Source organism: Zootoca vivipara, chromosome 3 (genome assembly GCF_963506605.1).
Source record: "Zootoca vivipara chromosome 3, rZooViv1.1, whole genome shotgun sequence".
NCBI lineage: Eukaryota > Metazoa > Chordata > Lepidosauria > Squamata > Lacertidae > Zootoca > Zootoca vivipara.
The window spans coordinates 19,778,685-19,794,842 of record NC_083278.1 but is presented as its reverse complement, the minus strand read 5'-3'; the positions used below and the strand labels follow the sequence as shown (position 1 = coordinate 19,794,842).

Genomic DNA, 16,158 nt, shown 5'->3' with positions numbered 1-16,158 from the left:
GGCCACTCCAGGACCTTAATGTGCTTCTTCCTGAGCCACTCCTTTGTTGCTCTGGCCGTGTGTTTTGGGTCATTGTCATGCTGGAATACCCATCCTTGACCCATTTTCAATGCCCTGGCTGAGGAAAGGAGGTGCTCACCCAAGATTTGACAATACATGGTCCTGTCCATCGTCCCTTTGATGCAGTGAAGGTGTCCTGTCCCCTTAGCAGAAAAACACCCCCAAAGCATAATATGTCCCCCTCCATGTTTGATGGTGGGGATGGTGTTCTTGGGGTCATAGGCAGCATTCCTCCTCCTCCAAACACAGCGAGTTGAGCTGATGCCAAAGAGCTCAATTTTGGTCTCATCTGACCACAACACTTTCACCCACTTCTCCTCTGGGTCATTCAGATGTGCATTGGCAAACTGCAGACGGGCCTGTACATGTGCTGTCTTGAGGAAGGGGACCTTGCGGGCTCTGCAAGATCTCAATCCTTCATGGCGTAGTACGTTACCAACTGTTTTCATGGTGACTATGGTCCCAGCTGCCCTGAGATCATTGACAAGTTCCCCCGTGTAGTTCTGGGCTGCTTCATCACTGTTCTCCTGATTATTGCAACTCCACAAGATGAGATCTTGCATGGAGCCCCAGACCGAGGGAGGTTGGCAGTTATTTTGTGTTTCTTCCATTTGCGAATTATTGCACCAACTGTTGTCACCTTCTCACCAAGCTGCTTGGCAATAGTCTTGTAGCCCAGTCCAGCCTTGTGCAGGTCTACAATCTTGTCCCTGAAATCCTTGGACAGCTCTTTGGTCCTGGTCCTGGTGGCTACTTTGGAATCTGCTGGATTGATTGCTTCTGTTGACAGGTGTCTTTTGTACAGGTACTGTAACGAGCTGGGATTACAGGTAAGACCTCTCCCTTACAGCAGGTGCTTCTAATCTCAGCTTGCTACATACAGTGAAGATACCAAGTAGCCTGACATCTGGCTGGTTGATAGGGGATCAAATACTTCACTCATTATAATGCACATCAATCTCTGACTTTTGTCTTCTGGGTTTCTGGGGTTTTTCCTGTTGTTATTCTGTCTCTCACAACTACAATAAACCTACCATTAAAATTATGGACCGGTCATTTTTTCGCCAGAGGGCAAACAGGCAAATTTAGCAGGGGATCAAATACTTCTCCCTCTCACTGTACAGTGGTTCCTAGACTTACGAATTTAATCCGTTCCGAACGGACTTTCGCAAGTCGGAAAATTCGTAAGTCAAAGCCAGTGGGGGGGGGAAATTAAAAAAATTCGTAAGTCGAAAAAACCCTATCTAAAAATTCGTAAGTCAAAAAAATCCTATCTAAACTGCATCCAAAATGGCGGACGGAACTCTGTTCGTAACTCGAAACATTTGTAGGTCGAGTCATTCGTAAGTCGAGGTACCACTGTATCTTGAATGGTGAGGTCCCTACGTCACTTGCAGGGTGAGAAACTTTTTAAGCTTCAGGGCTACCTTTCTTCTTGGTTCAACCACCCACCCTTCTTTTTACAGACTTGTAAAAAGCATTTTAGCTTTGGCACCAACAAGAGGTATTTTCAGTCCTATAACCTGGGAGGGAGGAATTATGTGGGTTGAGTGCGGAGGGCTGTCAGTTCCCTATTCCCAGACTGCTGGGTTCTCTTTTGACTTACCTGTTGAGGTTGGATTAAATCTCAGTTTTGCAGAAGCCAACAATATCTTCTATAAAAACACTTCAGAAAACCTTCAGCTTCTCTAAATGTACTTTATTTTTAGGCTGCACATGTAAGCTCTGTCATAGCATTCTCTGAGCCAAAGCCATGGTTGTGCACGGAATATTTAATATTATAGGGGAGGGAATTGGCAATTGTTAAGTCCCAAGACTTCATTGTTAACTGTCATCTATAATCACAATCCTGCTATCTCATATCCATTCAATATATAGAAAAACACAGAATGATATGTTATGGAGACGATTTTGAAATGTGTCGCCATGCTATGTCTGAAGTTATTGGCAAGATGCAGAGCGACCATTAATTTCAGTTCAGTTACAATTGATTTCAAAATTGAGAGAAAGCAGTGTTTGAGAATATTATACCATTAAAAAAAATAATCGGGGGAAGCAATGGAAAAAAAAGTGCTGTTTAATGTTCTTCTGCAAGTCAGTGATTTTTGTGAAGATAGATGATTAAAACAGTGTTCTGTAGTTGTACTAAGATGAGACCAAGATAATTTGGAGCCTATGGAAAATAGCTATTTAAATCTAACCTTTAAGAAAGATATAGTTGAAAACATCACATTCTGAAATGTTTATGTGTGCATAAAATACAAACAATTTTTAAAAAATCATTTTCTTAGTATCATTTTAATGTTGTCATCCTCTTAAATTAGATCTTTCGTGAAGCAAGAAGAACACTACCGAGTATTGTTTACATGCCTCATATTGGCGATTGGTGGGAAGCTGTCAGTGAAACTGTGAGAGCTACTTTTCTAACTTTGCTGCAAGACATACCATCATTCTCACCTATATTTCTACTCTCTACCTCTGAAACCATGTATAGTGAATTGCCTGAAGAGGTGAGCATGGCATAATTTCTTGAGAAGTGGAATCATTGTAGGGAAGAGTGAACCTGAATCAGAGAGGGACTTGAAATGTGCATGTAGGAATGTCCACTTGGAGGGAAACTTCTACCCCAAATGCTGAAGCATCTTTTTATTCCTGAGGGTGTTTAACAAACCACTTGTACTGGGGCAAGAATGGGGAACTGCGTGTTAGTAAGAAACTTGGTTGTATGTATCGTTAGATTGGGATAGTGTTGCTTACTAACTAAACTCAAACTTTGGAAGCTCACATTGCAAAATTAATTTTGTCTAGGTGGTGGTACCGCTGACGACAACACATTATAAAAATACCCTAAAACAAGAAAGCAAATGTTTCCCATTCTAATTTGGAACCTCTGTCCGATGTTCTTTTCTTGCCCTGACACTGCCTTATTTGGCCCCACCTCTGTGATTGTCAGACCAAATAAGGTCAGACTAGCAGACTAGGTTAACAAAAATTCTATTGAAATAATGCTGTTTTTGATCCTAGTGTGTGCTTTTCTTCCCTGCTAAGGATGTAACCAATGACTAGCTTCTGCTAGGACCAAACCAAATTGGCATGTGCAATTTTGCTACCCCATTTTCAGGCAGTAAAATTATGAGGGTCATTTTGGCTATTCTGCGTAGTGGGAGGGGGTGGTGTAAAATTTGCTTGTGCTGTTTGAATAAGTAGCTCAATGAGATTTTCAGCTGCCTAATTCTCATTGATTTTATGTAGGTGAAATGCATCTTTAAAATCCAATATGAAGAGGTTTTTTATATTCAGAGACCTAGTGAAGAAGACAGACGCAAATTTTTCCAAGAGCTTATCCTCAATCAAGCATCTATGTCTCCTCCAAGAAGGAAACAAATTGGTAAGTTAATTCTCTGTAAAGTCCAGAGCGTATGTAATTTTCCACCTGAAAGCAGCACTGCTTGTGTTCATTTTGAAATAAGATTAGAAATAGCAGTCACTGGTGGTGATGGTGCATAGGATTAATATCTGCATCCACACACCATGGTGGTACATGTTCATTGAATGATATGGAATTAAGGATGGGCAGCGAAGTGGCAAAGTTTGCCATAGCTGCCAAGTTATCCCTTTTTTAAAGGGATTTTCCCTTATGCTGAATAGGCTTCCTCGCGAGAAAAGGGAAAACTTGGCAGCTATGAAAGTTTGCATATGACACCAAGTATTCAGGTTGGTGAAAATCCAAGATTGTGAAGAGCTCTGAAAATAGAGTAACAAATTGAATGAAATGGGCAACAAACTGGCATATGAAGTCCAGTTTGGGGAAAAAAGACAAAAGTGCTTGAGCAGGCCAGTTCCTCCTCACTCCCTCAGCTCCATTTTTTCTCTCAGCTATTACCCCAACATACATTCTGGAGGCTGGTTGGCTTCCCAAACATGTTAGAATTAAAGGCAATAAACAGGCTGAATAGGCTGCCAGAATAGCATCTCAGTTTGCCAACGAGCACCCATTTATATATTTTTACAACAGTCTCCATATCTAAACAGATGGTAAAATTGTCGAGAGTTGTGGGATAGCCATATTCAAAGCAGTAAAGACTTTGAAACAGATAGCAGCTTTGAGAGAAAGAAGGAAGCATGAACTGAGCAGAAATTTAGAGAGCTGCCCGAAACAGCACCTAATCACTAGATTCTGCTGTATATTACTGTACAGTGTGTTTTGGATGTCCCTGCACCAGAAACTTTTTTACTCCTACCCTCACAGCCTGCTTATGGAACCTCCTAGAAGCTTGCCTGTATGTAAATCTTAAGGGGGGAAAGACAGGCAGGTTTTGTAGTGGTTTCAGATTAATTGGGGTTTGGGATTTGGCACATTTTCTTTGGCACTGAAAGGAAACCCATCTTTCGGTGGAGATGACTTACAACTTGGCAGGCATTAGTTGTGGTTTCCTAGAGACTGAAGGAGCCAAAAATATCTCTTTGGCTCTAACTTTCTGATAGCTGTGATAGAAGGCCATGCAGGTTCTTGAGGTTCCTGCCACCCTGTCTCTTGTCAACTCCTCTTATTGAAGGAAAGGTGTCTGGTGCGGAGCAGGCTGTCGTTCACAGTAATTGTAAAGTCTCCACAATATGGTTATTTCAGTTTGGTGTGTGGAGCTGAGATAAGGAGCGCAGAGTTCTTGGTGTTATCAAGTCTGATAAGGGTAAAAAGTAAGGAATTCACTGTGTTGTATGAAATTTTCCAAGGATGTAATCTGAAAAGCCTATTTTGCCTGACTTTTTGATTATTATTATTTTTAAAGCTCTTTCTGATATGGAGGTGCTTCCTCTTGCACTACCATTTTCTACTCGCCAGCTGTCAGAGGCAGAAAAGCAGCGAATGGAGGACCAGGAAGAAAACACACTGAGAGAACTGCGATTGTTTCTCAGGGATGTTACCAAGAGATTGGCCACAGACAAGCGCTTTAACATCTTCAGCAAACCGGTGGATATTGAAGAGGTCTTGTTTCAGTAACGTGCAAACAATGAAGTTGACCTTATTAGTGATTGATTAAGCATACATATATTAGTTAATATTGCAGATATCCCTGATCTAACCTGTTTTGCATATTTACAGCAATTGTGGCTTAATTTTAACATTTGAAGCCACTGCTAACTTATTTCGGCAAGAATGCTAACCTATAGAATACTGTATTGTTCGAGCTGCTTCCATTCTGTAGCAAAAAATTATTTGTTCACAGGAAGCAGATGCAAACTGTTTTATCTGGAGTAACACTTCTTAACCAATGGGGATGTTGGAAAGAAATTTATTGAATTGTAATGCCTCTGCCAGAATATTTCACAAATTAAACTATCATCTCTCTCCCCTTGCCTGTTTCTGGCCAAAGTGAAAATTGAAAAATTATAAATCTGTAATGACACCATTTGATCTGACAACTTGTAGTCAACTACAAATATAGTTTTTTTAAAAAAATAAGACTGAATTTGGCGACTTAAGTTTGAGTCACTGCTAAATTTTCTGAGCTTTGCCTTTAGAGTAAAAAAATAGTTTAATGTTCTGTATAAAATAAAGCAATCAATGGCAAAGCTGCATTAACTATATTGTTTACTAGAAAATCACTTTTAGTTCATGTTTACAAGCAAATTTGTGACAATCTGTCCGATTTTCGGTCAACTTCAAAGCTCAATTTTGCACAGATAACTTAAGAAATAGCCATTTGTGTTGTGCTGGTAAAAATGTAATTTGCATTATGCTAGCAATTGGGGGCTTGATAGTTCAAGGAATAGCTCTATCAAAGGTGTGCTCTCTCAGATGGTCTGTGTGCGATCAATTCAGACCTCTGGTGATGGCAATCTGTTTGGAAGGAAATGCCTGCTTTTTGTGCATTCTGCAATTTCCTCCCCCACTGGGTGGAAAGAAGAGAGCCTGGAAAGAGAAAAGGAGGGGACCAATACATGGGAGTGGCCCCATCCACAGTTGTCATGATACCATGAAAAATTACCTAGGGAATGTGGCCGTTAAAAAGAATGGTAGCCCATCCCTAGTCAAAAAAGCGCTGTGGAAGAGTAAATTACTGGCTCCATTTTGCAAATTTGTAACTGGATTTCTGAGTAGCATCAGAGCTCAGTCTACAGTGGCAGCTATGCTATTTAATATGAAAACACAGCCCCCAATCTAGACTAAGAGCAGTGAGTATGATTTATTGGGTGAGATCTAATGTTGTGCCAGCAGGCATGATGATAGAACTTACGCTCCCTCTTTTCAAAATCAAAGCTCCTTGGCCCCATCTTTTGTTCTAGAGGGTTTCCCAACTCTCCACAACAGATTCTGAATGCATGCAGGAGACTACAGGGGAGAGGAAAGAAAGGGTCAAGTCCTGTTTGTGCAAAGGGGGGGGGGGAGAAACACCACAGTTGAATATCTCCCTTTCTGTGCATATGCTGTTTTCGAATACTACCTGAAATGTTCCAAGGTTCAAAATAGATTCCTGTGTTGAGTCCTAGCTCAAATAAAAAACCGGTCATCACTTTAGCCATTAGATTTTTTTTTTATTCTGTATATGTAACAAATTTCTTTCTTGTACTTAAGAGGTGTTTTCTACAATACGTTTTTAACATTACATGAGGGCTCTTGCAAGTCACTCCTGTCTAACAACGTAAACTGACAAGAGTTTACTGATTTCTTTGAAAATGTAAAAAATAGAAAATAGTTGATTCACGGGAAAAGACGGGGATGAAGCTGGTCCAAGAAAAGACAAAAAAACTGCTGCTCAGAGGAGGACTATCAGATAGGGAGGAAAGGACCAGTAGAATTCACCAGGAACATTTTAAAGGCAATTCAGAGATTCACAAATGCACTCTGCAGCATGTTTGTAGTTTTTATTCCGGGGTGCTAGCGCCTGCCCTAGCCTAAAGTGAGAGGCAGGCAGGGTCTTGTTTCCCACATTGCACAGGCTTTGATATGCGCATTCAGAAGTAATGGAACAGTATTGATGCTTCAGAACTTTGTCCAGACCTCAGTGCAAGTGCAGGGACAAACCTCAGCCCTTCTCCCCAGTGGTGGGAGTTCATTCCTTTGACTGCATGGAGCTCCAGAGGTATGCCAAAGTACTACAGCATTTTTTAAAAATTATTTTATTCCTTGATTGGGGTTCAGCTGCTGTAAAGGCCTCCTCTCAAGTGAGGATTACATACTGTGCCCTATTTAATAGGGGCACATGTAGAAGGGCCTCAGATGCCAAAGCTATCTTTAGGCAATTGGACCTCCAAGCAATTTCGGGCTTTGAATCTGTTTCATCTCCCCTCTTCCTCAAATGTTAAATGCCCATCAAAGGTAAAATCTATATTGGGCTCTTCTTTTCATGGGTTGAGGGTAACTCCCCTATGACAAAAGGTCGCACCCTGCGTGAAGAGAGTGAATGGATAAAAGTTTTTGTCCCTCTCTCGTAACACTAGAACTCATGAACATCCATTTAAGCTGAGCGGTGCAAGATTCAGGACAGATAAAGTACATCTTCACGCATGCCTAGTTGAACTGTAGAACTCACTTCCACAGGAGGCAGCAATGGTCAACAATTTGGATGGCTGTAAAAGAGGATTAGACAAATTCTGGGAGGATGCAGCTGTCTGGGGCCACTGGCCATGATGATGGAGGCAGTCATGTTTCGGAATACCAGTTGCTGAAAATGGCAAGAGGGGAAAGGTGCTCTTGTGCCTGGGTCCTGCTTGTCGGTTTCCCACAGGCGTTTGGTTGGCCGCTTTGAGAACAGGATGTTGGACAAGACAGGCCATTGGCATCCAGCAATGTTCTTATGACTGCAGGAACTTTCTAGCAGTTGTGTATGTCTTGGAAGCATATGTGTGAATAAGGCCTTCTTCATTGTGTTTGGAAGGTCTTGCACTTTTTTCTCTCTACAGAATATTTAAAAATGAAAATTACTTACATATACAGAACAAGAGAGTTTTGATAGGAGTTTTCCTTGCCAGGTTAAAAATCAGAGTGATGAATCTTGGGGTGAACAAATGTTGTTCTAACATTAGTTCTTATCATGGTTTCAAATGTTTAGAATTACTGTGTTCGAAAACAAAATGATAGTGCTGAATATGTTAAAGTTAGCATAAATCTCTGTGTCACTTTTGTGTCACTTTGTGTCACTGTTTGATTATAGGTTTCAGATTATCTTGAAGTTATCAGAGAGCCGATGGACCTGTCAACAGTAATAAGTAAAATTGATAAGCACAATTATTTAACTGCAAAGGATTTCCTAATAGACATAGATCTCATATGCAGCAATGCATTGGAATATAATCCTGACAAAGATCCTGGGGGTAAGGATTTTTTTAAAAATAAAAAAAATCTTAAGCATAACATCACATTTAATTGTGTATTCAGTTGCAGTTCAACTATAAGCTGTGTCTTATAAATACAAATTGGTTAAAAGCTAACATTACTCAATATTAGTTACCGTATTTCTCTCTCCATAAGACACACTTTTTTCCTCCAGAAAGTAAGGGGAAATGTCTGTGCGTCTTATGGAGTGAATGTGTGGTCAATCGCTGGCTCCCTTTCCGGCTCCGCCCCCTTGCCGAGGCCTCCATTGTTGAATGTTCCCCAGTGACATGTGACTGGCTGATTAGATTATCTGTCTGGAAACTGTAGAAACTGTTCCCTTTCCTTTCCTAAAGAAGCCGCAGAACTGTGAGTTGAACCCCATAAAAACTGGATTTTTTCCCCTTTGCAAAGTAACTTTGCAAACTTTGAGCTGATCCTCAAAAAGGGGGCTTTTCCCCTTTGCAAAAGAAGCTGCACAACCTTGAGCTGATCCTCAAAAAATGGGGCTTTCCCCCTTTCCTCCTCTAAAAACTAGGTGCATCTTTAGAGCGAAAAATACGGTACTTACCGACTGACTGACTGTGAGGAAATAGAGAAAACAATCCAAATTACCTCTTGGGTTCTCATTGCTGTCACCAAGCGAAAGTCTTTTAACTTTCCTGGCTACCTTCACTAAAACAGCTTTCTATCCTGTGTGATTTTGTTATTGCGCTACCATTGCACTGTACTGCTGGTATGGCAATTAGGTGTAGGATAAAAATCACTTATCAGACCAAAGTTAAGCCAATATCAAATTTAGTTTGTAAAGGTTTTAAAACACAGCTGCTGTTGTAATCCTATTTCTAAGGAGGTAGGTATAGTGTCTTAAGGCACTCATCTGTTTTTGCTATTAAAACTGTTGGTGCTTTCACAAGCACTTTCTGTTATGGAGGAGTTACTGTTCAAAGAAAAATGTAAAAATAATAATCAATGAGCTCACCTAACTTCTTTGGCATGCCTAAAGAAGTATTTGGATCCCAATATGTATTTATTTAAAAGCTACATCTGATTGATTTTGTTGGGAACCTAAATGTGTAGGGAATGTAGACATAATATTTAAACCCAGGTATTCTAAAGTAAAGGGTTTATTAGCCAAACTGGAAGCTGGAAGTATGCATTTTTGAAAACAAGAAGCTTTGAAGACAAAGCTGATAGAACCCATACATACATACATACATACATAGACACTTGAAGTCTTTATAAATCAGACCTGCACAGCTTATGACCCACCAGTCTGAAGGTACCATGTATTTTGCTCTTCCAATTTTACAGAAAACAGTTCTTCGATGGCAAGTTGTGCAAGCATGATACATATCCATATGCCTGCTAAGCAGCACTAATGTTAAGCCTTAGAAGGCTGATCAAAACATATTTGTTCCACATTTGATTTCTTATATGGATATTATTTATCTTATGGCTCTTAATTTAACTCTGGGCTGTTTTAAAAACGGTTTTCTTTTTTATTTCTGTCATTGTCTTGAGCAGCCCTGTTACACAAAGACGATAAATAAAGAAATAAATTAGATGTTTTCATTGTTGAAAATGAAAATTACGTTGATTTTCCAGATAAAATCATCAGGCACCGAGCCTGTACTCTGAAGGACACTGCACATGCTATCATTGCTGCTGAGCTTGATCCAGAGTTCAATAAAATGTGTGAAGAAGTAAAGGAAGCAAGAAAAAAGAGAGGTATTCTTACAATTCTTTTAAAATGCATTGACTATATATTATATACAATACACAAATGGCAAGACAACCTCTAAGAAACCAATTGTCACCAGGAAAAAATCTGATGAAATGTTGCATTTCAAGGCTCACATTATTTAGAATTAGATTCCTTAAGTCCAGTTTGTAAGTTTTGGCGCCAGTTCAAGAAACTTTTTATTAACCCACTTTTACTTGCTCACATTTTTTGTATTAATCTTCCTCAGATAGTTGTTAAGAAAAATAATGATAGAAGTGTTGTAAAATGTCTTGTGTACTGTCTTGTGCTACAGAAATTAGAATTCAAAGGAATAAGTAAATACGGAAACTAAAACAATTTTGGACCAATTTTTAAAATCAAAGTTGAGTACCGTATTTTTCAGTGTATAAGACTAGGTTTCCCCCCTAAAAAATAATGTCAAAAATTTGGGGGCATCTTATACACGGATACATCTCCCCCCATTTTTTAAAATCAGTCCCCCCAAAATACATGGGGGTGTCTTATAGATGGAAAAATATGGTATGTTAGGAACCTTGTAGAGTTAAGTACCGGTAGTTAGCAATGCAAACTTATCCACATTTATTCAGAGCAAAGTGTTTGAATCTAATCTTTACCATAGAATCACTTGATGGACCTAGAGGCAATCTATTTCTTCCCTCTGCCACAGCCCCCTATCTGCATGACATGGTTAATAATGCTGACCTATCCTACAGGGTGATTGTAAGGCTTGCAACATATACAGTCATACCTCGGTTTAAGTACGCTTCGGTTTGAGTACTTTCAGTTTAAGTACTCCGCCGACCCGCCTGGAACGGATTAATCCACTTTCCATTACTTTCAATGGGAAAGTTCACTTCAGGTTAAGTGCGCTTCAGGTTAAGTACAGACTTCCGGAACCAATTGTGTACTTAAACCGAGGTACCACTGTAATGGTTGTGTTTGGACTTCAGGCTGATCCATAGGAATGAGCAGCAGCAAGCCTCAGATTCACATGAACCCACCTGCTGTGCTGCCAGGAGTTCAGAAATTTTGAAGTCAGGTTGTTTGAAACCAACTGGCTTGGTCATGCTGGCCACATGACCTGGAAGCTATACGCCGGTTCCCTCAGCCAATAACGCGAGATGAGCGCTGCAACCCCAGAGTCGGTCACGACTGGACCTAATGATCAGGGGTTCCTTTACCTTTTATGTTAGTTTTTATTATGTGAATGGTGCCACTGACCCCCTGGTTGGGCTATGTGGACCCCCTGGGGTCTGCAGGCCACCAATTGGGAAGGCCTATGTAAATGCTAAGTAGTATTTTCTTTGAAACAGAAGTTTGAACTGTCAGGTTTCATACTGCAGGTCTCATACATTCTGTTGTTGGGGGGAAAGCAAATATTCTTGATGTAGATGTTTGGGAGTACCTGCTGAAATTAATTTAATCACTGAAAGTTTTTAATGTGATACTTTATTCCAGGCTGCTTTTAATAACTCAGGGAGTTAATACTGCTGGGATTATTAAAATAGGTATGCTTATCTTGTGTACACAGGCTTATCAGTAACGGCAGACCAAATAAATCCTAATGGTTCCACTGCACAGAAAACAGAAACGAGAATTGAGGAGGCATTCCAGAACAGGCAAAAAAGTGCAATGTCAGTTTGGCACAACTCTGCAAATAAATGTGCATGTGAGTATTTCAGCATAGCTCTAAACAAGATGAGTATATATCTGGCACACATCTCCTATTATGTTTTTTTTTAAATGAAGCATTCTCCTAATTGCTATTACTACTTCAGCTAGTTTTTATAGATAGCCAGAATAGTACTCATCTGTTGAGTTAGGTGTCAGTTTACTGAAATTACTTATGAGAGTGGATTGGAAGAATGTTCAATTGAAATAGTTTTTCACTGAACAATTTCAGATATTAGAATTAGATGTCAAAGAGAAAAACAGCTACCAGATTTTTAGAAGACATCTGAAGGCAGCCCTGTTTAGGGAGGCTTTTAATGTTTAATCTGATTACTTCATTATTATTATTATTATTATTATTATTATTATTAATAGTATGAAAAATATTTTTAAAAGAAGCATGCTGTCCTGGTCTGGCAGTTAGTGTGGGTGGAATCCAGTTGATATCCTTGCACTTATGGGAAGGCTTTTGAGCTAACAAAGGCATCCTCTAATGGAAGAGAAGGGCCAAACTTGGCCCTCCAGCTGTTTTTGAACTACAACTCCCATCATCCCTAGCTAACAGGACCAGTGGTCAGGGATTATGGGAATTGTAGTCCCCAAACAGCTGGAGGGCCAAGTTTGGCCATCACTGCTCTAATGGAATAGGATGGGAGGCAACTTTTGACGATTTCCCCCACAACCTCCCATGACACCTGTTCTCTAATATCATCATCATCATCATCTCTCCCCAAATCCTGAATGGGGCTTTGATTCAGTAGGAGTTGTCCATACAGTGTAGTGGGTCCAGTTCATAGAACTGTGTCATTGGAAGGGGCCATGAGGATCATCTAGCCCAACGCCCTGCAATGCAGGAATCTTTTGCCCAACATGGGCCTTGAACCCATGACCCAATGATTAAGAGTCTTATGCTCTACCAATTGAGCTTGCATTTCTAACGGAGCTCCCATTAGAAATCAGGCAGGCAAAGTCCCTGCTATGTTTCAGACATCAAGTTAAAACGGATGTATTTTAGGGGACCTAAATTCTCTGATCTCTGATATTTTAATCTGTGTTTTAAATTTTGTATATTGTAATATTTGTTTTGTTTTTGTAACACACACACACACACACACACACACACAATGGGTCATGGCAGGGGTAAAATACTGAACATATTATTTTACAATACATGATAATGGGACATAACTGTGAAAATGGGTGTAAATTCCTTAAAATAAAAACAAAACAAAGGTCTAGAGCCGAAAATGGGAGCTTCTGGAGAGAACAAAAGCTCTCTCACATTATTTTTTTTTTCAGTGGATTCCCTTGGTATAAAAGCCATACTTAAGCTAGACCAAAGACTGAACATATAACCATGTTGCGCCAGAATATAGCCCTGTAAAAAGAGGGATGAGGGTGCATGGATGTTTGCGTCTGTTGCCAGTTTGCCTTGCAAACCAGTGTAAAATGAATCAAAGACTGTGGTCGCATGTGACACACACGGAGGTGTTTTTACACAGGAAATGCAGCATTGCCTGCACATGTTTTGAGAATAGAACATGTTGAAAATGAACTTTTTAAAACATGGGATTCTTCCTTGCTGTTGCCAGTAGATGGTGTCAGAAGCACATTGTTTTGCATTTTTAAATGGGTTACTTGATAGCTGTATTCAGTAGATGTCTCTGGGAAAAAATAGTTGTTGAACTACTACTTGAACATGTATTGTTGTATTAAATTGTTGAAGCACAGTGACCAAAAAATTGTACTATTTATGTTAAGGCCCGCAGAATTGTGTTGCAAGAAATAAGACATGCTCCCAATTTTCTCCTTAGGGAGAACTCTCTCTTGGGAGCAGTTAATAGCCAGTATGAGAGAACAACAAGGGTCTACAAAACATTACTTGGAATAATGTCCCCTATAAACAGCCTCTCTCAGAATACTGAGACTTGGCAACTGTTTAATTGCATAGTATTTAGATAATCCAGACAGATTTGGAAGGGCAAGGTACTGAAATGTTGCTCCATAAACACTAGAAATCCTTGTCAACATTTCCCATTTATGTCACAATAAATTTGTTGGGCCCATAATACACTTTGTTGTTTTATGAAATGGATGAAGTCAGAAACTTTTTAAAATTTATTTTTTTTAATTTTTTGTAAACTCAAATATACTAAATGTTATAAGCATAAACAGGAGTTATAAGACTTAGGGATGGCTATCTGTATTAGGGTGTGTGTGTGTGTGTGTGTGTGTGTGTGTGTGTTTGTGTTTTAAGAAAGTATTACTAATCTCTGTATCTGAAGAAGTGTGCATGCACACGAAAGCTCATACCAATGACAAACTTAGTTGGTCTCTAAGGTGCTACTGGAAGGATTTTTTTGTTTTGCTTTTTTATGTTGTTTTATATCATAATTAGCTGCCTTGGATTACCTTTGGGCCAAGCAAGGTAAAATATTAAAATAAGTAGACTTGATTTTATTGATCCCTTGCCCGTGGCTTACTAAGCAAATCTTTGCATCTCTAATGGAAACTTTTATCACTTCATGATTCAGTTCGATTAAGGAGGAAATCAAGACGACGTTCACAGTGGGGCAAAGGCATTATTAAGAAGAGAAAAGTGAATAATTTGAAGAAAGACGAAGATGATGCCAAGTTTGCAGATGATGAAAACCAAGGGGAGGACAGCAAGATGCTGGAGAACGGGGAGCTTGAGGGAAGTACAGACTGCATTGAAGAGAACGGAGAGGAAACAGGCGATCTCTCTATGACAAATGATGAGTCGTCTTGTGATATCATGGATATACATGGAGAACAGACACTTAACAACGGGCCAGTCGGGAAAGAAAATAGTATTCCATCCACAGAAGAGAGCTCAAATGAGTCCCTGTTAGTAAGTAAGAAGATTACTCTGACTGTGGAAAAGGAATCCAAGGAGGAGGAGCCCTTGTTCAAGGGGGACCATTTAAATGGCCAGGCCTCTGAAGTAGCTGCTGTCCCAGTATGTCAGTATGACGAATGTGAATCACTGAATGTCATTTTGTCTCCTGCCATGCCTGACATGTCCATTCCCAAGCAAAATGCAACCATTGATCCCCCAAAGGAAAAACCCGAAGCTTCGAGTGACGGTCCCGACGAGGAACATTTAAAACAGTCTGGCACCGAGGTGCCACAATGCAGCAATAATGAGAAGAAATCGCAAGGCATAGATACTGAGACTAAAGAAGCCGAATCGTCAGATAAAGAAGGTATGCAGTGTATCCAACATTTATCCCTGTTCTGATCCTATAGTCAAATAAATCTATACTACTTTCATTGAAACAGATGCTTCCTATTTTGGCAGAAAGCTTGTCTGTAGTGATTTAAAGCAACATCGGCTCGCTATTTGTTGGATAAAGATGATTCCCATCCTGTGTTCTTGGAGCCACTTAAGACTTTGAAAATAATAATAATTAATGGACCACTTGGAATTTAACGCTGCTGTTAATTGTTATCTTATGTGTCCTGATTTTTGATATTTGCTTTTTAAAATTTCAGGTACATTGAAAAATAAAAAACCTCGCAAAGTTGCTTTGGCACAGGTTCCAGAGGAGGAGCAATTGGAGCCCATACCTCCTGTCATTGTTGACCACGACAGATTAATGGTAAGGGTGGCTGGATAGGTAATCTTAAATCTTAATAGCATTTCTTATTTTTTTATCGTAACACTTCCTTAAGTGTTTGAAGGAAATCTGATTCATACTTTCCTTATAAACTTCACCCTGGATTTATGCCAATATCTCTTTATAGAATTTACTTGATGTGTTGGTTAAAAAAAGCGATAACCTGACTGTTGACCAGCTTGAGAGACTATACTCCCTCCTTAATCAATGCATCTATCGGCATCGTAAAGATTATGACAAGTCACAGCTTGTAGAGGTACGTTTGCACAACATTTTAATGATTATTATTTTTTGTAACACGCTGCTTTAGTCAGTGTTGCTTCAGAGGACCAAAAGTCCTCTTTAGTTTCATGTGTTAGTGATTTGAACCACTTTGGGGAGGTCACAGGCATTTGGCTTCTTGACCAAATTCCCCTGGGCAGAAGTTTTTTTGTCAAGCTCTGGGTTCCATTACTCAGGGAGCAATCCTAAACTCAGCTGGAAATCTGCTGAGGGGCCTCAGGAAGTAACATAGATGCCACTCCACTAGCAAAGACAAAGATAGCTCGGCAGGAAGACACACCAGTTTGGAAGTTTCCTAATATGCCAGCTAATGCAGATTTTCTACTGGCAGAGTAGTGAAAAAACAGGTGTTAGGACAGGGTGCAAACAAACCATGTTCTTGACATGCCTGCAGAAATGGCAGGTATAGCTAATTCCCTCTCATTTGCTGCAATATTAAACAT

The 16,158-nt window shown here is 39.8% G+C and overlaps 1 protein-coding gene across 5 annotated transcripts in view; it reads left to right on the top strand.

The window, feature by feature from the left end:
• ATAD2B (ATPase family AAA domain containing 2B) overlaps positions 1-16,158 on the top strand; it is a 61,221-nt gene that overhangs the window by 37,501 nt on the left and 7,562 nt on the right. For 3 of the 5 annotated variants that reach the window (XM_060272440.1, XM_035109984.2, XM_060272442.1), the window contains exons 19-27: positions 2,385-2,570; positions 3,313-3,448; positions 4,848-5,044; positions 8,214-8,373; positions 9,983-10,105; positions 11,653-11,790; positions 14,327-15,019; positions 15,309-15,415; positions 15,561-15,689. In XM_060272440.1, coding sequence (XP_060128423.1) covers positions 2,385-2,570; positions 3,313-3,448; positions 4,848-5,044; positions 8,214-8,373; positions 9,983-10,105; positions 11,653-11,790; positions 14,327-15,019; positions 15,309-15,415; positions 15,561-15,689 — 1,869 coding nt within the window. The remainder of the gene's footprint in view (positions 1-2,384; positions 2,571-3,312; positions 3,449-4,847; positions 5,045-8,213; positions 8,374-9,982; positions 10,106-11,652; positions 11,791-14,326; positions 15,020-15,308; positions 15,416-15,560; positions 15,690-16,158) is intronic. The other 2 variants (XM_060272441.1, XM_035109985.2) reach the window with 1 other exon arrangement.